This window comes from Nicotiana tabacum, chromosome 19 (assembly GCF_000715075.1).
Source record: "Nicotiana tabacum cultivar K326 chromosome 19, ASM71507v2, whole genome shotgun sequence".
In the NCBI taxonomy this organism is placed as follows: domain Eukaryota; kingdom Viridiplantae; phylum Streptophyta; class Magnoliopsida; order Solanales; family Solanaceae; genus Nicotiana; species Nicotiana tabacum.
In genome coordinates, this window is record NC_134098.1 from 110,627,562 (window position 1) to 110,650,178 (window position 22,617).

The window sequence follows — 22,617 nt, forward strand, 5'->3', positions numbered from 1 at the left end:
TCCGGCTTCCCCCCAACTGTTTTACAAATCTTTTTATTCTTACCCCATCAATTATTTTCTTCTGTTTTGGTTGTAACCCAAGTTTTAGAGCTTAGTTGTTGGTTCAGTGATATAAAAGTGTTTTCAAGATAATAAATATGCAAAAGCAGAATAGTTAAAGAGAAAATTCAAAAATATTATTGTGCCTTCTCCAAACGTCTTTTTTTTTTCTTTGGAGAAAAAAATTTAGAAAGTTTATTATAAAGCTAACAATGATGAGAATCCTATCATGATTTTCACGTGAATAAGTATAGTAGTAAGAGAAAACTAATGTACTAAAGATTGGTAACTTGTTTATGCTGAATATTGTCGGTGTTCGTCAAGCTCTCGCCTTCTTTATAAAATTTCTTATTAAAAAATTTACAAAAGTTGAAATAATAGTGAAACAATTAATCTTTTAGAACACAAGTTAGGCTCTTGTTTGATAATAAAATTTACATATTTAAAAATTAAATAAAAGTGATATAACACATAATTTATTATTAAAAACATTTTTGCAAAAGTGATAAAATGCAATCAAGAAGAAATTGTTTTTCAACTAATAATAATGTCATTCTTTCTTTTAAAAAAGGTACAAAAGTTATATCACCAACTTGATAATCACCATTCTTTCTTCGGTGCTCGAAGTAGTTAGCTTTTTGTGAGACTATAATTTAATGGAATAATCTTTTCTTTATTTTTATGTTGTTGCTTAATGCACCTTTCCTTCGCTATCGTTTCCATCCTTAAGAAATTGACTTAACTTTCTAGCACTATGCATTTGGAGTTTATCACGAAATGATAGTAATATCTTACGCCATTTTCCATTTTATTTGTGGTGTTACGACATGTTTTTGCATCAAATAAAGTAAAAATATCAAACCACGTGTAAAGCATGTATTATTGAGGCAATTATTATCGGTCTAAGGGCAAACCCTAAACTTAATGATACAATAACACCATAAAAATGTGTCTCAAAGAGAGGCGGAAAAAGAAGAATGAATAAAAGGCGAAAATTAATTGAATGACATCCCTTTAATGAAAAAAAGGAATGAAATTCTTGGAGTTGATTAGAAATGAATATTGGGACGCCGACGGGAAAGTCTATAGAGTTAGATAAGATTCTTCAGAAGAGAAAGATCAACATAGCGTGTGTTCAGGAGACTAGATGGAAGGGTACTAAGGCATGAAATGTAGACGGGTTTAAACTATGGTCCTCAGGAAGCGCTGGGGGTAAGAACGGGGCAGGTATTTTAGTTGACAGGGACCTCAGGGAGCTCGTAGTCGAGGTTAGGAGGGTAAACGATAGGTTGATGAGTATTAAATTTGTAGTTGGTGAATTTACTGTAAACGTGATTAATGCATATGCTTCTAAGGTAGGTTTGGACCAGGAGGTCAAGAAGCAATTCTGGGAGGATTTGGACGAGATATTGCGTAGTATCCCGCACACTGAGAAGTTGTTCATTGGCGGAGATTTCAATGGCGATATTGGGGCTAGTGCTAGGGGTTATGATGATGTGCTCGGCGGGTTCGGTTTTGGGGATAAGAATGAGGGAGGTACTTCACTGTTGAATTTTGCTAGAGCTTTTGATTTGGTTATAGCTAACTCGAGTTTTCTGAAGAGAGAGGAACACCTTGTCACTTTCCGAAATTCGATGGACAAGACTCAGATTGATTATTTTCTGTGCAAAAAATGCGATAAAGGTTTGTGCACTGATTGCAAGGTCATCCCGTGAGCACCTCACGACCCAGCACAGGCTCCTAATTATGGACCTGGAAATCAAGATAAGTAGGAGGAAGAGGGCGGTGTGCAGGCAACCTAAGATAAAGTGGGGTAACTTGACCAATGACAAAGCTCAGGAGTTTGGAGAGAAGTTGTTGGCTATGATGCCTGGATGAGTAGGGGGATGCGTCTAGTATATGGATCACGACTGCGAATTGCATTAGGGAAGCTGCTAGAGAGGTCTTAGGGGTCACGAAGGGCTTTCCTGGGGGTCATAAAGGGGACTGGTAGTGGAATAGAGAGGTCCAAGATAAAGCGGAAATCAAGAAAACTACTTATTTGAAACTAGTGGAGAGTACAAACGAGGAGGAAAGAAGGACTTATCGGGAGTGCTACAAAAAGGCAAAGAAAGAGGCAAAGTTAGCAGTTACGGCGGTTAAGAACGCGACGTTTGCTCATTTGTACGGGGAGCTCGGGGGCAAAGACGGGGACAAGAAGTTGTACCGGTTGGCCAAGGTGAGGAAAAGAAAGGATCGTGACTTAGACCAAGTCAAGTGCATCAAGGACGAGGATGGCAAAGTATTGATAGACGAGGCACCTATTAGAAGAAGATGGCAAACATACTTCCATAAACTGTTGAACGATGAGGGGGATAAAAGCATTGTATTGGATGAGTTGGAGCACTCTGAGAGTCGGCGGGATTTTGGGTACTGTAAGCGGATTAAGGTAGAAGGGGCGATGCGTAAGATGTGCAGGGGCAGAGCGACGGGGCCAGACGAAATTCCGGTAGAATTCTGGAAGAGCGCGGGGCGAGCATACTTGGAGTGGCTCACTGGGCTGTTTAATGTTATTTTCAGGACGAAGAAGATGCTCGAAGAATGGAGGTGGAGTACGATGGTTCCGATGTACAAGAATAAGGGTGATATCCAAAATTGCAACAATTATTAGGGTATCAAGCTGTTGAGTCACACTATGAAGGTTTGGGAGAGGGTGGTGGAGACCAGGGTGATGAGGTGCGTGTCTATTTTCGAGAATCAGTTTGGATTCATGCCAAGGCGTTCGACTACGGAACAATTCATCTGGTAAGGATATTAGTGAAGCAGTACAAGGAAAGGAAGAAGGAATTGCATATGGTGTTCATTGACCTTGAGAAAGTATAAGATAAAGTTCCAAGAGAGATTCTCTAGAAGTGTTTGGAAGTTAGCGGCGTTCCGGTAGCGTACATTAAGGTGATTAAGGATATGTATGATGATTCTAAAACTCAGGTGAGGACTGTGGAAGGTGACTCGGAGCATTTTCCTGTTGTGATGTGATGCACTAGGGATCGACTCTTACCCCATTTTATTTGCCTTGGCGATGGATGTACTATCGCGACACATCCAATGGGAGGTGCCTTGGTGCATGCTATTTGCCGATAATATAGTGTTGATTGTCGAGACCCGAAACAGAGTTAATGCGTGGTTGAAGGTTTAGAGACAGACCTGTGAGTCTAAAGGTTTCAAGTTGAACATAACCAAAACATAATACATGGAGTGCAAATTCAGTGACGGGACCCATAAAACATACATAGAGGTAAATCTTGATGCTCAAGTTATCCCCAAGAGAGCTAGCTTTAAGTATCTCGGGTCTATTATCCAACGTAACTAGGAGATTGACGAAAATATCGCACATCGCATCGGAGCAGGATGGATGAAATGGAGGCTCTCTTTCGGTGTTTTATGCAATAAGAATGTGCCGCCAAGAGTTAAGGGTAAGTTTTATAGAGTGGTGGTTCGATCGACTATGTTGTATGGGGTTGAGTGTTATCCAGTCAAGAACACTCACATGCAGAATATGAAAGTAGCAGAGACGAGGATGTTGAGATGGATGTGTGGGTATACCAGGAGAGATAAGATTAAGAATGAAGCTATCCGAGACATAATAAGAGTAGCCTTCGTGGAGAAAAAAATGCGGGAGTCGAGGCTGAGATGGTTTGGACATGTTAAGAGGAGAAGCATTGATGCTCTTGTTAGGAGGTGTGAGAGATTGGCCATGGCGAGTTTGAGAAGAGGTCAAGGTAGGCCTAAAAAGAACTGGGGAGAGGTAATTAGATAGGACATGGCGCTGCTTCAGCTCACTGAGGACATGGCCCTTGATAGAAGGGTGTGGAGATCGAGGATTAGGGTAGAAGGTTAGTGGGTAGTTTTTTTGTTGCTCACCGATAGTCTTAGTAGCACGCATGTCTCTTCATATTCTTAGACTTTTATTGCGTTATGTGATTTTGTTCGCCTCAGGTATTATATTCCCTGTTGCTATTATTTGGTAGTACTTATCCTTTATCTCCCTCTTTTTCGTCTTTCTTCCTTTCTTGCTTACTCTTCTTCTTCTTCTTCTTCTCATCCTTTCCGAGCCAAGGGTCTAGTGGAAACAACCTCTCTACCTACATTAGGTAGGGATAAAGTTTGCGTACAGACTACTCTCCTCATACCCCACCTGTTGGGAATATACTGGGTTTGTTGTTGTTGCTGTTATTGTTGATTAGAAATGAATATTCTTGGGTGCATGTATCCAATCTAAATGTACATTATGTGGCATTTTATGAAGAATCAATTCAAAGGAAGAACACTCGTGTATTTTGGAGAGACAGGGTGTCTGGCAAATCAGCGGTCCACATATTAATAGGAAAAAGAATGACTGTTAACTAACTTGATGTTAGTAATCATAAAAATTTGGGAGTTTTAGTCCACAAAGAAGACAAAACATATATCAAATCAAGCTTTACTTTTGCTGATCTAAGTATGGATTTGCATTACCCTAAATTCACTGCTTTATGTGTCTCAGCCCCACAAAAAAAAAAGGCAAAGGTTGGCTAGAAACATGAACTCTTTTTTATTTCTGCCACTGTTTGGTTAGAGTGGTGGACAATTTGCATACTATAACATTTTTCCCTACCTTTTTCTTTATCTACGGATTATGATTTAATTTTTATCAAAAGTTTGATTATTGAGTGATCATTAAATGCTCTTTATTTTTAAGTGATAAGGATTTATTTGAGGAAAAGAACAAGACAAAGTCAAAGGAGAAAGCCAAACATAAAGATGACCAGAAAAATATACTTCTCCCATCTTTGTTTCTCTTTAATGACTGTTCTTTGTTTTTGGTTGTCTCCTTTTTCTTTCTTTAATTTGAAAAATGCATCCGAAAGATATTGTTTCTTTCTTTCTTTTCGCTTTTCTTTAAGTTGGAGTGTTTCTTTTTCTGAAGGCTGATGTCTGAAATTGAATTTTCATTGCTGAAACATTTGGCTTTTTCACATTGTCACCTTTCTTCAATTGCCAGCTTTGGTTTCAAGACTATCATAGGTATATACTTTTTTGCACATTACCTGTACCAATATTCCTCCTCTTTTACTAGAATCATATTGAACTTTTCAAGGACTGAAGAATTAATTTCTAAAATCTTTCTGCATAAGAGTGGGCCTGTAAATTGTTGATGAGTAAAAGATAGAAGTGGGAATGTTTATGGTGAGATTATAACCATGCATCTGTATTGAAGAATTATAACACAAGGCTTATCTGCCACTTTCTCATTTATATGACACACTTTCTTTATTATTCTGTTATAAAATATATATATATTTGAAAATAATTTAACTGTAAACATTTCATGTTACCTTAATGAAATTTTTTTATAGCCACTTAAATGCTATAACCCCATAAAATTTTTGCTATTTAAACTTTTAATATCACAAATTTCAAACGATATTTTTACTTTAAACTCTGTGCCGAGTCAAACAACCTCATATAAATTGAAATAGAGGGAGTATTACACTTCTTTTATAGTTTCATTGCTAATTAACCCTTAATAATCCCGGGAAAACAGAGTGCATAGAATTACAAGGAAAAAAAAGAGAGAGAGGTTAAAGTAAGCAAGAGAATTGTAGAACTCTCTTCCACATACTAATATATATTATTGATGTGTGGCTATAATTTCATAGTTTATCACATTATTCGTGTTGCATTTTATATGCTTTAATGATAAATTACACTTTATTTGCGTGTAATGGAATCTATTTTATGTGTAGGTGAATTGGAGATGAAAGTATAGCAAAAGGAATAATTAAAGTCTAAAGCATTTTCGAAAACAGTTGAAAAGAAGAAAGAAAGAAGTGAGTAGCCGGCAAATGAAAAGCTGGCGAAACCAGGCGTTAAAGCAGGCTGGGCGAACCCTTTTAGCTCGTGTGGGAGCTGGCGACGTCAGGCCTGGGGCGAGCTCAAGCAGGCGTTATACCTCGCGACGCCAGGACTGGAGTGAGCTTAAGCTGGCATTATGCCTCGCGAGGCCAGGTTTGAGACGCGCACATTCCGAGCTTTGAAGACTTACTTCGTCTCCTGGTTTGACTAGGACTTGGCCTACGCGTTTAGGTCTCCTCCTACACATATAAATAGACCTAAAAACGCCACTTTTGAGGACTTTTGGCAACCAGAGGCAAGGATAGCTCGTGGAACAACCGTTGGAAGCTAGACTCATCGATTTCTACATCCCTTTATCCTTACTTTATAATTTAATTATGCAAAATATTTGGATATTGTTACTATGAGTATGAGTAGCTAAACTCCTAATCTAAGGTTTTGATGGAACCTATTGAAGGATGATTTTCTTGTTACGTTAATATAGATTTGCCGTAATATTTTCTCTATTTGTTCAACTATAATATTATTGTGGTTGATTGAATGGCCCTCAATTGCCTGTGCCTATTTAGTATGTATTACTCAGGAGAGAGTGCATATTTAGGTAGTTGTTGAACAACATCACTCCTAACGTATATGAGGGATCAATACGAAGGGTTTAAAGGTGGGATTAGGGATAACGAATCCTTGGTGCGATCCGAGTGAGCCGTACTTAATGCTAGCTAGCATAATTCGGAAAAATATGTCTAGTAAATTATGGTAATTACTCGGGAGAGAGTTACAACAGTCAGAGTGCTCATGATCGATAGAGAAGACTTAGGCAAATTTATAGAAAACGTAGCGGAAAAGATTCCGACAATAGGGGAAATCACAACCTTAGATCATTCCAATTCTTGTCTACAACCCGTTAGTAGTTAGTTATTAATTGTTGCATTTTCATTACGTAATATTTAGTTAGTAAACATCCAAATTGTTACTTAAATATTTCTGAAGATTGATTGCGTGAGTTCGTGCGAGTCTAGTAGCTGTGTTTGATAGGTTAATTCCCTGTGGGATTCGACTCCGGACTTATTAGCCGGAATATATTTGCAACGACCGCTTAATCCTTTTTATAAGACATAGTTAGACGTGATCAATTACTACTACTAACTAGTAAAGATAATGAATAAAATAACTTCATTCGTTGGACCAAGAAAAAAAATGAACTCATTTTTGCTGGATCAACGTCTTGCTCTATATTGGGAGAAATTTGGAAGGGTAATAAATAAATAAAAAGTAAAACTAATGGTCAGCTATTAGAAATATAAAATAGTATATATCCATATTAAAGTTCTCGTCTTTTCTTTATAATAAGATAAGAAGATGAGAGCAAGAGAGACCAAGTAGATTTCCGAAAAAAGCAAGAAGAAGTTCCGGTTGCATAATAAGTAGTGACAAATTAAACAATTTTCTATAAAATCAAGAAAGCTTGATTTGGTTGAAAATAAGAAAGCAGCATCTAGAATGGACTAGTCATTTCAGAGACAGAAGCTTGAATTGCTGTGTGTCTATACATAAAAAATGGACAAATATTTTGACATATGCGTGTGTGGTCTGATGATGCTATTTCATCTGTTGGAGCAGGTAAATTACAAGCAAAAATGTCCAATCTATCTCTGAAAAAGAGCTGACATTTCCTATTATGCTTAAGAATCCAATGCTATCTGCAAATTCTCAAAAAAGTTAAAAAGAAAACAAAACTTCTTACATCCTGCGGTATTAAATATTATGGTCCAAACATTAAATATCTTACCGAATACTACTATAAATTTAACTTTTTTAGCATGTACTGCTACTATCTTTCACAAGTAATCATAACCATTTCTGTAGTCAAAGCACTGTCAATAATTTATCAAATTATCTTAGTCAAATTTCTCCATATTTACACATGCCTAATCATCAGCGTGAGCAGACCTACAACATTACTCATTTGATTTGAGCTATATGTATAAATAAAAAAGAAAACGTACTTATACTTCTTATCACAAAAGAATGGAGTACTATATATTATAAGGGCAACCCGGTACACTAAGTTGTCGTTATGCGCGAGATCTAGAAAATGCTGGACCACAATATTATATTGAATGCAGTGTCTATTATATTGTAGTAGACTTAAAAATCTTGGTTCCACTTTTCATTAACATAACTAGAACAACACAAATGAGAAAAGAATAGTTATTCTCATCATATATGGTAACAGTAAAGGAGAGTCAATTAATACACAACTATATTCCAAAGTCAATAACGTGGGAGCAAAGTCGTTTTACTCTATTTAGTCTTTTGGTCTTTTCTTCGCTCCTCTCTGTATAAAAGTTTGGCCATAACTGATGAAGTCTGCTACTTTAGTAGTAGTATATACCTTTGAACCAAACCAATAAAGCAAGAAAAAAGCCATAATACCCTTTGTTTCTCTTTCTCTTCAAACTAAATAAGAACCCCATTTCAGACCCTAGCCCACCACAAAAAAACGGAAGTATGGGGACAGATACAGAGGCAGCAGAAATGAGTTCAACACTAAAGCTTCCTCTATTTTCAGTAGAGTCATCACAAGAGGATTTAGGGATGCTAACTCCTCTTCACACTTTAGCTTCAATACCTTTCAAATGGGAAGAAGAACCTGGAAAACCTCGTCCATGCACTGATCTTATCCCTCTTCCAAACTCCATATGTTTAGAACCACCTCCTAGGCTTTACAATATGGAATTTTCCAAGACATCTTCTTCTCCTACAACTGTATTTGATGGACCTTATATTACCAACAAGCCTAGGTTTTCTTCGTTTAGGTTGTTGAGGAGGGATCGTCGTCATCGTCGACAAGGGTCTTTTGATAGTACTACTAGCTCTGAAACAGGACAACTTAGTACTACACTTGTTCTTGGTAACAAGAAATCGGAAAGCAAAAGCTGGTGGCGTCGGCCGACTACTCATCATGTTAAACATAATGGCTGTGAGATTAATAGTGGTTTTGTGTTTCCATCTTCTATAGATTATTCAACAGATTGTGTTGAAGAATGCAGCAGTTCCAGTATAAAAATGGAAACATTTAGAAGAAGTGGAAGCTTCTCAGGTCACTCGCAAGCTAAGACTCACATCTGGGTAAGTGTCTTTACAACTCCACTAATTGTTCGTTCGTAATCAATTTATTATTTATATGTAGATTTTAATTTCATTAATGAATTTTGCTATTACTACTGTTTTTCTTCTGTCCGTCTCATGTCAAATTGCTCTATCTAAGTCATGATTCGTACTCTGCCTTTAACCCCCTTGTAATTAACGTACTATGATCTCAATGAACTTAGGAACATTGAAAGAAAGATGTACTTACTATATAGAGTCTCTACCCTAGATTCTTTAAGAAGATTGGCCGCCCCACCGTAGGCCTTTTGGCATGTGTCGAGGGGAATTAAAATATAATATATAAAAGTATAAACTGATCTTTTGAATCGGCGAATGATTCTGCCCCTAAATACGCCCTTGCGCCCCACCCTTTCCTTTAAGGGATCAACTGTTTGTTCTTTGACTATAAAACTTTCAATCAATATATTTTTAGTAAAATTCATGTTACATAGTTTCCATTTTTGTTTAAATAAAACTTGAAGAATAATGACTGAATTAATAAGAATCAACTAACTAGAAATACCTTACAGTTCCTTTTTGTAATGAGGGACTAATATGAACAGAGAAAGTACAGAACTAGTGGGGTGATAGAGTAATGAGAAAGCTTAATTATTGGGGCAGGTGAGGTTGAAGAAGACGGCAGTGGGGCTAAGGAACGCCTAGTTAACTTCACTTTTTAGGCAATGGGGGTAGGTATTACACAAACCCACAAATAGCTGTAAGCAATTATGTATCAAAATGTTAAAAGCTACTACTGTATTAATAGATGGGGTTGAATGAGTAGGTAGATGCTGTCCCAAGTTATAGGGCGTCCATTGTCATTGCAGTAAATAGGAAAGGGGCGAAGGATATGGGCTGTCTGATTGAAGCTGCTTTTGTAAAGGATTGGGAGATATCTGGAGACTTTTCTCCTTAGCATATTTTCTATCCTTGCTCTGCTATCATTATCAGCATTTAAAATCATTTGCGTGATTCGTTGGATTTCATAATTAAAACTCTTCTATTTTTCTATCAGCATTTACTAAACTCAAGTATTGGTCTTGTTGAAATCTTACAGGCAGCTATATACGAGGGTTTCAAGCAAGTAATACCATGGAAGAACAGAAAGTCTAAAAAGGAAGCGCTAATCGGCTAACTTTCAACATTAGCTGTTACATTAATTAAATGAAGACGTGATGGTGACGGTTGCTTTCTCTAGTCATTTAAGTACTCCTGGTTAAATAAGCAGGAGATATAAAAACAAATGCACTGTGGCTCTTGCCTGAATGTTGTATTCTACGATCTTTAGCCTTAAATTTCACCAGAACCAGTTGTAAATTTTAGTATGAGATCATTTTCTGGATGCCATTGTCACTTGTGCTTGCAATGAGTGAAAATCTCATGCAGGGCATACCAGTCAGAGCTACACATAATTACATCCAATTAGAGAAATGCAGCTAGTTTTAGAAGATGAAATTTTTCCATTAGCATCCCTCATAACCCCCCCACCCACCCACCCATGCCACCCATCTAGGGTTAAAAATTTGAGTTTCCACCATTACAAATGGACTAGGTATTATAGAGAGACAGATAGTGAAGCCTTCCTCTCCAGTGGTCACCTACAGAAAATTTGAGTTTCCATCTTTACAAATGAAGAACTACAGTACATTATAGAGTGGAGATACTTCAAACAGTGAAGCCTTTCCCTCCAACAATCCCCTATTAGCAGATGATATTATCTGGTCACTTCAGTTATATACTAGGTTGCCAAACCAAAAGACGAAGGTGCTCAGATGGACCAAAACCTTGAGAGAGAACTAATCTAAAGCAATTCAAATAGAGAAGATCAACCGACACAAATCAGAATTAAAAAGCTTTTCAGATGCAATTGATAAGGTTATAAGTCGTCATTCAATATTTGAATCAATGTAGCACTGGCCATATCAAGTGCTTACAAATGAGGGAGAGCTCCCCCCTTCTTGCACACACATTTAACAGTTATCCACAAAAAGAGGACCTTATTTCCATTTCCAATCAGGATGCAACAAAAGGGATGGAATAACACTACAAAGAGCTGGTTGAAACTAAAACCTCACAAGTATCTTATCCTTGTTTTTTACCAGTCATACCAGCAACCACCTGCACAAAGTAGCAAACTACATTATATGAAGAAGAGAATGAAAAGCAGCTGAAGATCTTCATAGAAATACGACACAAATAACTTAAAAGCACTTTGATAGCATTTTAGTTCAGAAGCTTGTTTCGCGTCTTTGGAATGTTATATGCAGCCAATTTCTAAAGCTCAATTATATTAACCTTAGAGAGATATCTAGCAGCCAGTAGGACAATTTGAGACAAAGTGAATTTATGGATGTAGGTTGATTGAAAAAGTAGAGGTTAAATCTCATAACTCACAACTCAAATCTTGACTTGACTTAGCATTTATTACAAAAAATCATCACAAAAGCTGCCATAGTTTGATGCTCTAACACTCTCGTAGTCTGAGTCAAAGCATGTCACCTAATGGAAAGGAGAAGAAGTAAAAATGGAAGGCATTGATAAAATCCCATTTAGCATCCACAAGAGTGTGAACTAGCATAGCTCGTAAAGGGACCATTTATGTTTATCCAGAATAGATTACAACCTTTATGTATAAGCAAGAGGAAACGAACCAACATACATATCTGATGAGGAAAATGACCAAAAAGAGGAAAAACATGGTTGCATAAACCAGAAGTAACATAAAACAAAGATAGCAAATTACTCACATCGCTTAAAGCAGGTTGTGGGACTTGCTTGGATGATTCAAAAGAGTCCAGAATAGGCCTTACAACCGCAGGAAGGAAGAGACCTGAAATTGCAAGAAATATAAAATAAACTAATTCACAATCAAAGAGAAAAAATAGGTGGGAATAAAAGTCAAGAAGTGTCCTTTCAAAACGCTATCCAAATTTTACTACTTCAGTAGGTAATTAAATATATCATCATTTCACGATGCATATGGACGCCGACTTATCGAGTCGGTATTCGGATTCACCAAGTTATTTAGCAATGCAATTCTCTTGAACGAATCATACACATTTTTCTAGCAGAAGGGCATCCCAGTAAGGCTGACCTAATGCTTAGTGCCATAAAGGAAACTAATCGACAAAGTGTTACTGAGAAGAGATAACAGACAACACCCGACTGACAGCCAGTAAAGACCTCTCTGGAAGCACAGAAGGGAAAAAACAGAGAGTTGTAGGTGAATTTTACTTGCATGATCAATGGCTAAACAGTTGCAGAGCTGGACTTCTCCAAATTCCTGTTACTAAGTCACTGGTTTTCAAACCCAGTGGATCAGATCAATATAGTGAGGTGTGTTTGCTCAAGAAGATATCCCACATTCCACTTATTGGAATCCCTCTATTTGATCAAAATCATTATCTGACAACGATCAACTTTTACAATTAAACTAAATATAATTACAAGAATATAGATAAACACATGCAGAAGCTGAGGTTGATAACCAACTGCTCTGCCCACCATTCCCTTTCAGTACATGGAAAGGACTTCCTGATATATACTTAGTATACTGTGGATTTCTCTGCTTGATTGCAGATGAGTACATACTTAATGCTAAAAGACAGAAAATGTACACTCTTCATTAGGTCTCATTCTGTCACTTCTGTCAAGATGGAGCTGGTAAACTAAACTAAGAGTCTAAGATGCATACTAGGGTTAACTGCAATAATAGGCCTCATAAATAGTTTTTGCATTCAGAAACTACATTGATCTAAGCACGAAAAGCAATAAGAGAAACCCACTCTTTACAGCCAGCTCCTAGATTCTAGGTTCCCATCCTTTACTCACTCCTAAACAGAGAAGCTATACATACATTGAGACATATGAATATATTGTATGCATGTGTGTGTGTATAGAATGCAAGAATAAGGAGTCGTCATGGTAGCAGATCTCTTTTTGGGCAACAGATCAACTTGATGTAGGTTATCCTTTGGCACAAATCATACCAACGACAATATTTGGAGGTTATTCTTCTCAATTATATACTTATTGGGCTGTATATTTCCCTACTATCAAAATAAGAGTGAGGCCAAACCTTTTATAATCTTTCAATTATAGTTAAATTGAGAGGCAAATCATCTGCCACTACTAGTTCTAACTGACCCATTGCTAACAAAAACCTACAGCTCAACTGATAAATAAACAGATCCACTAACCAATGACGAGCTTGATACTTAGAGCTCAAAATGAGGAACAGCCTAAAAAATGTCTCTGAGTAATATCCTAGAATGCCTACTTAATCACAAGAACTTTTTTTTTTTTTTTTTTGATAACGAAGAAACTCCCGAGGACAAGTGAGACATGGTTCGAAACTCGAGATAACAAGCTCGCTCCTCTACCCTTCTCCACTTAAAGACCAAGGTTTTGTTTGCGACATGCTTTGAACCTGTGACACACCACTAATCTACACATCATCCACAACGCACTTACCACTAGACCAAAACACTGGGACAAAAGCTGTGTTCTTGTCTTGATAAAGATGGGAAGGTGCATTATCCCAACAAACAAACCCAGTATATTCCCCCCTACCTAGTGAAGGTAGAGAAGTTGTTTCTAATAGAAACCCGGCTCATAAAGGAAGGTACATTAATTATCCCATTAGTCACAATTTTCTACTTCTGTGAAAACCTCTATAAGAGATCCTCTACCTACCGACACCAATCACTACCTTAAAGGTCCACTATTTATGTTATGAAGAGCTAGTTTTCCCCGTGGTTGCAGTGATTATAACCTATGAAGAGCTACCTGGAGCCTCAATTGAGTTTAAAAAAAAAATTATTGCCCATATGAGAAATGAATACCCAAAGTGAGAATTGCTGAATCAACAATCAAATAATTTACAGGAGTTAGTAATCACGCGTATTTTTCATCCACTAAATTAAGATCCTAGATTCGGTGATAGAGTCTACGACGGGTAAGTAGAGAATTTACCAAAGCCAGCGATAAGACAAGAAGCAGCGACGACTGGTTCCTGTACCACGAACATTCTCAACTTCCCCATTACCGCCATCTTCTTCCCGTAGATTTTCCTATCACCAGAAAAGTCTAAAAATGCTGGCTGCTGTGTTAACAACTGCGAGTTCAGTGGGTCGGTTATTTTGAGGAGACCCGGCCTATAATGTTGATGCTTGGCCCATGTACTTGTCCAACATTTATTTCAAAGTTATTTTCATGTTATTCTAAGTTGAATGGAAAAAGATATTGAATTTTACTAAGGAAAAAATGGCATAATCAGAATTTTGCACAAGAGGTTCAGTTGGAGAATGAGTAGCGCCCCCGGTTTGTTAAAAGACACATCAAGTTAATATTTATTTGCTGCTTTATTCTTCACATAACAGACACCTCAAAAAAACAATTCGTGATACGTCTACAAAAATATTTTCTGGCTTCCAAACAAAAAAGTTAAATCTGGTATAAAAAGAAATGTCACATTTAGGGAAGTCAAAGTTATGAAAGTTACGGCAATTCCTAGAAGTTCTTTAATAACCAAGAATAAAGAAATTAAATAGTTGTAACGTTTAGAAACTATACTAATCATTAGCAATCCTTTATGGGAGTAATTAATACAAATACTTGTAATGGGACAATTCAATAACTAAGAACTAAACTTACAAGTGCGTGCTTTAAATTTAACAACTTTTCTAATATGACACAAGTAATAAACTAAATTATTATTATATATATAAAAAGAAAACACAACCGACTAACATCACAGTTGTCGAAATACATTTAAGAACAATTGCAAAACTCAGAACTAAACAGAAAAAATTACGCAGGCAATAAAAATACATGGTCACAAATAGAGGCGAATCCAAATTTTTAACTTTATGGGTTCAACCTTAAAGATCTTAGCATTGAACTCATTATAATATCTACTATTTATTGTAATTTTAATAAAATTTTACATATAAATTTATACTTCGCGTCGAAAGTAGTAATACGCCCCGTCACAAACTGAAAGGCATGTGGTGCTTGTATTCTTAGGTGTACTATATATTAGTTTGAAATATATCAATCTCTAAGATTAACATGTAACATTTCAAGTCAACAAAGGAGTCGTGGCTCAGAGGATTTTCATTAGCGGAATTTGACAACAAAAATAAAATAAAATGAGGGAACCTCAACTAAGATAAATTCAGAGATATGTCCTGTAGACTATCACTAGATACCTCAAGTCTAATATAATAAAACCCATAGGGAAAAAAAGCAAAATATGAATTTTTATGATTCAAATTTATTTAAGATGTTTGAAGAAACCATAGTCAAAGAACAAACAGTTAATTTATCAATTAGCAATAGTTTAATTCTTTTTGGACAAGAGTACTTAATATGTCAATGTCATTGCTCAATCTAACTAATCTGGTAATAGGACATTAATTTTTTACTAGTATGTAGAATATGTATAAAGGAAATAAGAAATTACAGAGCCCAGTAGTTATTTCCAAGATTCCTTGACCAAGACAATACAAAACTAGTCTATAGAAACCATGATTTTGGTAAGGAAAAACATAATGCCTAAGATATATAACATGCTTGTCTTCAAGTACAAGCTGAAGGAAAGCTGAGTGTTTTGTTTCAATTTCAAGTACTAAAAGCTGAGACCAAAGTAATTGGAGAAATGATCGTCATCATCATACAACTAACATAGACCCTATCAACCAGTCAATTCCCCTGTAGACCAATCTTCACAAAACTAGTATTAACAGGAAAATTGGATACAATCTATACAGCTCAGAATGTCGGTAACATCCACCCGACCGTCCAGCCAAGAAGGAAACCTGCACCAACAAGACCCAAACCCAGTGCAAAAACAACTGCATATCTGCTCAAGTCATACTTGGAACGGGCTCGTTTGGCTCGTTTGACCCTAGCAGACTTCTTCCGCGGTCTCTTAGTTTTCTGGGGTACCCATGGCAGCATTACCGGTAATATGGCCGATATCGGCTGGTTTCTGTTGTTTTTAATCTGGAAGTACAGGTTCTCTAATTGCAGTAGCTGGAACCATTGCTTATAGGCAAAAAGTTGTGATGCTTGTCTAAATACCAGCTGCACGACGTGCTCCTTCTCTGCAAAGGCTTGCTTTGCTGCATTTTCAGCTTCCCTTGCACGCGTTTGAGAATGACGAAGTGCTTCTAGTAGTTGGGCCTTGCTTTCGTCATCACTAGATGTGTTCATTTCAGGCAAAAGCTTTTGGCTACTGGTGTCACTGTTTCTCAAACTATGTATAAATAAAAATATCTTTTTAAGAACATCAAACATGCTGAATATACACACTAAGACTAAAGTAATACTATTTGAAAATCAACCCAGAAACATAAAAAAGGGAAAAGCGGGCTATCAGAGTATATGCCCATTAACTTAAGAGGAGTAAATGATACTGCTATCTCTATTTTTTTATTTATTTTTTTAATTGTTTTTTAGTCACTGCTATCTCTACTGATCACTTGGTCCCATGACATAAAACTAGTTGCTAACAAGTTGCAAGCACCAGATTGCCAGCTAAGTAACAACATAATAAATCAATAAACTATCCTTGAAAGAATGAATATCTAATTAGCAGCAAAATCTGGAGTGAAGTGTCAATCTTATCAAAGGAACAGTGCAAAATGAAGTTTCAGTTTTCGTGTTCATTGTGTATGATGTGTGAGACAATCACCATGCCAGCATAAAAAATTGTAATACTTCTTTAAATTAAATAAATCTATCATCTTTTTCTAGGGTTTTCAAACACCGAGATCCCGTCCAGGGGCAGATCTAGGATTTCTAGTACATGGTGCACTACTAAAAAGATGAGGAAAAAATGTATTAAGTGGGAATTGATCCCTCTTCCTCTTGGTGAATAACTTAACCTTCAACCAAGTGCACCATTCAGCATGTTTGGAGCATAGGCGCCAAGAGTTAATATTATAGCAATTTTAGAGAATATGAACATAAAATATCTAATTTTGCGGAGAGACCATGGGTTCACGTTCCCCATATTTTCCCCTGTAACTCCGCCCCTGATCACGTCTCAGGGTGTTCTTCCTCTTGAAGCAAACATAATATCATTAAGTATATGATATGGCTGGTTAGTCAGCACCAAAAAGCTAAAGGTGAGAATACATGATAGTATGATACTACAACAACAACAACAACAACAACAACAACAAAAAAAAAAATACCCGGTGAAATCCCACAAGTGGGATCTGGGGAGGGTAGTGTGTACGCAGACCTTACCCTACCCTGGGTGGTAGAGAGGCTATTTCCGATAGACCCTCGGCTCAATGAACGATGAAAAGAAAATGACTCCCAATTTCTCTAAATGACTGAAGTTTTCACCAAAAGGACCAAGCAAGCAAGATAAAAAAAAACTACGAAACCGTATAGGTGCTACCCATTCCCACAATGTAAATTGTGCAATTCATCCTGGAAAAAAAAGGCAAGTTTCTCAAGTGAGTTGCAATAGAAAACCTGCCCTGAAGTATCACTATCAAGACAAGCATATCCACAACGAAATCTAATTAAGTCCTAAGCCGAGAAGAATGCTAGAGACACATATATGGTCAACACGTCAAAAACTTAACCTCATGTATATAAGTTGTATTTAATAATGTATGTATGGGCAGTTGAGCTTTTTCCCACTATTATTAGCATATTTATGAGTATAAGAATGATATACAATACATTAAACAGTGAGGAAATCTAATACACAATACCTTGTTGACTTGCAAGCATGGAGCTGTGAGTGCCCTTCAGCTTCTAATTGAGATGGGCGTTTAAAAGAAACATTGCCCCGTTGATGAATATTCTCACTGTCGCGAGACATATCTCTGGATTTGGGACTCACAGAAGCATCATAAATCTTAGTATCAACATCCACATCGTGATCCCGTTTAACAAAATTGTTCTGTGGCTGGGGAAGATCACAGTTCTCAATAAAATCATGTGATCTCTGCGCAACCAATAAAGCAAGTTCCTCTCTGTCTGCAGTTCGCCACCATGGCTCGGTTTTCTCAACACCAATCCAAGGATACTCCCTATCAAACGAAAGCTCATCAACCTGTTTACACACTGTGAAATCAACCATATCTTTCTTACTTTCTTCATATGGATACCCTGTGTCCTCAAGGTGAAGACCATCCTTGGAAATCTCAGTGAACACATCTATTAGTTCTTTGCTTCCAACTTCCAAGTCACTATTTACATGGCTTGCAGATCTTTTAACCTGATAATCTAGAGATCCACCAACTGTGACTTCATCCATGTAACCACCATCTGCTTCACTCTGATCACAGAACTTGCTATTTTTGGGGGTCGAATCTAAAACTGGACCAATATTCTCCATCTCTGCTTCCTGAGAATCTACAGTTTCACTCACTAAGCCTCTTTGATACCCATAATTAGGTTGAAGATGCAGCCACCATCTTGTATTAGGGGATAAATCACAATATGAAGAGTTCCTGTTCAAGGGCAGGAAACATGTACTAGACGGATTTTGTGCATCAGCACCATTTGCAGGCCCAGTATCAACCTGTTTCGATGAGGGTGACGCTGATGAGCAGCATGCCAACTTTGGAGCTCGTTTGGCATCTTCTTGGACCAAGCAACGATTAGCTGCTCTTTGCCAAGCAGTTCTTGCTTCTGCCACAGCCATTAATAAGCCAGTAATCTGCACATTTTGCTGTCACAGAACAAAATCTATCAGACACTGAAGGAGTCAGGTTTCATGCATCAGACTGGGGACTTGAGTGAAAGGACATTACTACCAAAACCAATCATGAGAAAGTTAATCAAAGTTTTGTACCACATAAAACATTTCCAGGAACACAACTATCAGCAATATCCTCTTGCATTGATCTAATCCGTTCATCTTTTACCCCAAGGAAGTAATTTTGGTAAAAGGTAACGGAAAGCTCAAACACACACTAAAAATTAGGCAAAGAAGAGAAGGAAACACATGAAGAGACTCATTGTCTGAAGTTTTCCTGATGATTAATATGTACAAATAGAGAATTAGTTCCATCAACAAAATCAGGTGAATGAAGAAGCTAATGCCTGTTGTATTCCTATTTGTGCTACACATCACATTTTGGAAGAGAGAAGTAATAATGAAAATAGTTGCCGAAAGACAGCCATACCTAAAAATACAATGGTAAATTGATGCACGCATTAATTAGGCGGCCTTATTGGTATGTTGTGGCTTGAGATGATTTTAAATGGAGGAACATAGTCAATGAGGATTCATATAATCGACCTCGACTTCTTTGAGACAGAGGCGTAGCTGTTGTTGTTGATTAATTAGGCGACCTCACTGTTACAAACAGTCTAAATCTACCACCAAATACTATAAAATAGAGTGGGTTTAAAAGCAAGCAGAACCGCCCTCTCACGCTGACAGATTCTCAAAACAGAACCGCAAGCTCCCTACTTCAAGGTGAAGGCTGAGTAACATCATAATGCAACATCAAAATCGAAGTGCCATTCAAGATGTTTGACCAAAGAATCCAAATTTACCCCAAAATCCCTTTTTAATTTCAGAAATAAGAACATGAATCTTCTGGAAGAATCTTTTTTTCTTTCCCTTTTGAAAAGAATTTCAACCACTAGTTACTTATTCCAAATCATCTCCCTTGGGAACCAACTTACTAGTCTTACTAATAGCAAATACCCCAAAAGAGAGAACTTTACACAACCACATGCACAACAACACCTCCAAATTAGCAAGATCAAATCCAAAACTCATCCCCATTAAAATAATTCATAGTAGATATTAAAGAAACAGAACAGGCGTTAACAAGCAACTAGATATTTCTCACTCTCACAAAGAACTTGAATTAAGCTTGCACAATTAAGAACCAAAAGCATCAGTCAAACAATTTTTAACTCTCAAATCCCATGAAAACCTATACATAATCATTAGCAGCAGATAGCATAACCATACAACAAAAAAAGCTAAGATTTTTAACTCCACCCCCAAAACCAACATGGAAAATAGCAAAAGGAAGGAAAAAACAAGAACACCACAAGCAAATATTTTAATAATAACAAGAAAATTACCAAGCACTTCAAAGTCCAAACATGTTAATTAAAATAAACAATTATGTGCGAACACTTACAGTAAGGCCAGAGAAAAGATCTGAAAACAGTGAAGTATGGATATGCAAGAGAAGGTTTATAATCTGGATGAAGTTTCAGTTTTTTGCTTTTTTTTTCTTACTTTGATGTTCAGAGGACACGATTTTCACTCATCTTTTGTCAGAGACAAGAGACCCACCACGCCACCTCTCAGCGCCAGCAGTTTCAGCATCCTTTTCTTCCTTTTTTTTTTTTGTTTTTCAGTTACTTTTATCATCCCACCTTTTCTCTGTCGGTTTTTGTTTGCAGTTGCACATTCTGCACTGTCGTTTTAGGAGCTTTTCTCCTAAACGACGTCATTAGCATGATAAGTTTTTTCCCCTTCATATTTTCTTCAGAAAAATAGAAATTTTGTATAATTCATATGTAAGTACACTATTTTTAGCTTATACGCCTCAAAATTCCTCCCCTCCCCCACCCCCCCAACCCCCCCCCCCCCCCTTTTCTGTTAGTTTGTTGTGCTAAGAAAGAGACCTGTGGTTAAATTAAAAACGTCATGTTTTGCTAATCGGTCAAAAGTACATTTGAATTTGAAGGGAAGGAAAAAAAGGAAGATAATTGTGTACAAAGGCGATTATACAAGCTGCTGCTTTTGCGGTATCTTTACGAGTACAATTTTCATTATATATGAGTAAATATTTGACACATATGAACTAGTGAAAATTATGTTCTGCTTAGAATTGTATACTCCTTCCGTTCAACTTATATGGCTAGTCTAACTGAGCATTGAGTTTATTAAAAAAAAAATTATGATCTTATTATAGTATTTGTATGATTATAATATATTTGAAACTTATGGTCTTCACATAATAAATTTTCTTATAAAGAATAAAATAAAATATTGAAATAAATATTTTCAAAATTTTATATAAATGAACTAATAAAGAAATACAACCATAAAGATGAATGGAGTGGTATATATAATAGTAAAAAGCAATATTAGTATAATACAAATTATCTTGCTGACTCGATGAATAGATAAGTAGAAGATTAGTGGGTCCGAGCAGTGATGAATAAAGAATTAGAGATAAGGGACTTCTATTTCTAATAATTGGGATTTTTATTTTCCTTTTGTAGTGTCATCAGTATATTTTGCTTCAGCTTTCAAGGCGTTGGTGGATCTTTGTTTCTTGATATTTTTATGATAATGATTAAATACCCTACGCATACTATTAAAAATGTGGTGCGGTCTCTTTTTGTCTATATTTTTATTAATGTGTTACTTATGTAATCCTGAGCCGATGGTCTATTTGAAACAACCTCACTATACTCACAAGTTAAGAATAAGTTTTGCGTACACACTAACTTCCCCAAATCTCACGATATGAAATAACACTAGGTATATTGTTGTTGTATACTATTGAAAATGACTCCACAAGAGATCTCACGTTGCAAGAAATCTGTTATTTTCATATGTGGTTTTTATTTTTTATTTTTATTTTTTTTCCAGTAGAGAGGTATAGCGTGGTCCACTGTTCTTATTGCTCACAAAAGACAATTGTACAAGACATCGAATTCAATGAAGAGAATAGTAGTGGTCAAGAAGTTACTAAATTTAAATCCTTCATGTTACTGTTGGAATGAACTTTTTTTTTTTCCAACAAACAATTTTACTATATTATATAATAATAGCTCTCAAAGAGTCAAAGGATATAAAAATATGATTAAAAAAATAACCTAATAGTAAGTCCTCTAGATACAAAAAAATTATACAAAAAAATTATACAAAACTGAATTAATCAATAGTTAATTGATGTACCTTATGATTTGAATAATAATTTCTGTATTTAATCAACGAATATTTGAAATTCTTTGATCTGATTAATTCAAATTATATTGCATAAAAGCCATTAAAGAAGAAACGCTCTTTATCAAATTTTATTTTATTTTATTTTTTAAAGCTCAAAACGAAGACCTTTAATTAAAGTAATTCATTATACGCCTATCAGTGGTTCAAAGGAACAATCTAGCAGCTATTCTATTTTGCTTTCCCTCCGCGCACACAAAAAAAAAAATTGAAAGAAAAAAAAAGAGCTCCTTTCCTTCAATCATTCTCAGGATTAGGCTTTAATTAACTCTTGATTACATTAATCTGGAGAGGCCAAACTTCAACTACTCCTCTCGGCTTTTCCTAAGAAGGAATTAATAATTAAGAAATTCAGACGAAATGAAGAATCTTGTTGTCTTTAAATAACTCATCACTTCACATCATAGACATATCTTAAGTTTATAATAATTTATCCACTCACACATTAAACCTTCAAAATTAGCTAGGTGAAATCGGAAGCCTCTTAGCAAATTTTTAAAAATTACATTTTTTTTTATATTACTAATCAATTAACTAAGCCTCACTTCTGAATTAGTTAAGATAACTATAATCGTCTATTTCCATTT

General features: G+C 36.2%; 3 protein-coding genes across 4 annotated transcripts; 2 read left to right on the forward strand and 1 right to left on the reverse strand.

Annotated features, from left to right (window-relative positions):
• The first annotated feature begins 1,331 nt into the window (after positions 1-1,331).
• On the forward strand, positions 1,332-2,901 carry LOC142173656 (uncharacterized). The gene is made up of 3 exons (XM_075239271.1): positions 1,332-1,722; positions 2,091-2,483; positions 2,690-2,901. The coding sequence occupies exons 1-3, from the start codon at positions 1,332-1,334 to the stop codon at positions 2,899-2,901; spliced, it is 996 nt and encodes a 331-aa protein (XP_075095372.1).
• A 5,387-nt stretch (positions 2,902-8,288) lies between these two features.
• On the forward strand, positions 8,289-10,417 carry LOC107771984 (uncharacterized protein At4g00950-like). The gene is made up of 2 exons (XM_016591456.2): positions 8,289-9,045; positions 10,124-10,417. Exons 1-2 carry the CDS (start codon positions 8,425-8,427, stop codon positions 10,199-10,201), a joined length of 699 nt encoding a protein of 232 aa, XP_016446942.2. The 5' UTR covers positions 8,289-8,424; the 3' UTR covers positions 10,202-10,417.
• Positions 10,418-15,600: 5,183 nt separating this feature from the next.
• On the reverse strand, positions 15,601-20,461 carry LOC107771986 (uncharacterized). Of its 2 annotated transcripts, none has more exons than XM_016591460.2 (3): positions 20,205-20,461; positions 17,805-18,769; positions 15,601-16,327 (listed from the first exon to the last, which is right to left on the reverse strand). In XM_016591460.2, exons 2-3 carry the CDS (start codon positions 18,740-18,742, stop codon positions 15,841-15,843), a joined length of 1,425 nt encoding a protein of 474 aa, XP_016446946.1. In that variant the 5' UTR covers positions 18,743-18,769; positions 20,205-20,461; the 3' UTR covers positions 15,601-15,840. The 2 variants fall into 2 exon arrangements, with proteins under 2 accessions (XP_016446946.1, XP_016446947.1); XM_016591461.2 differs by having other exon boundaries at positions 20,306-20,444.
• Positions 20,462-22,617: the final 2,156 nt, after the last annotated feature.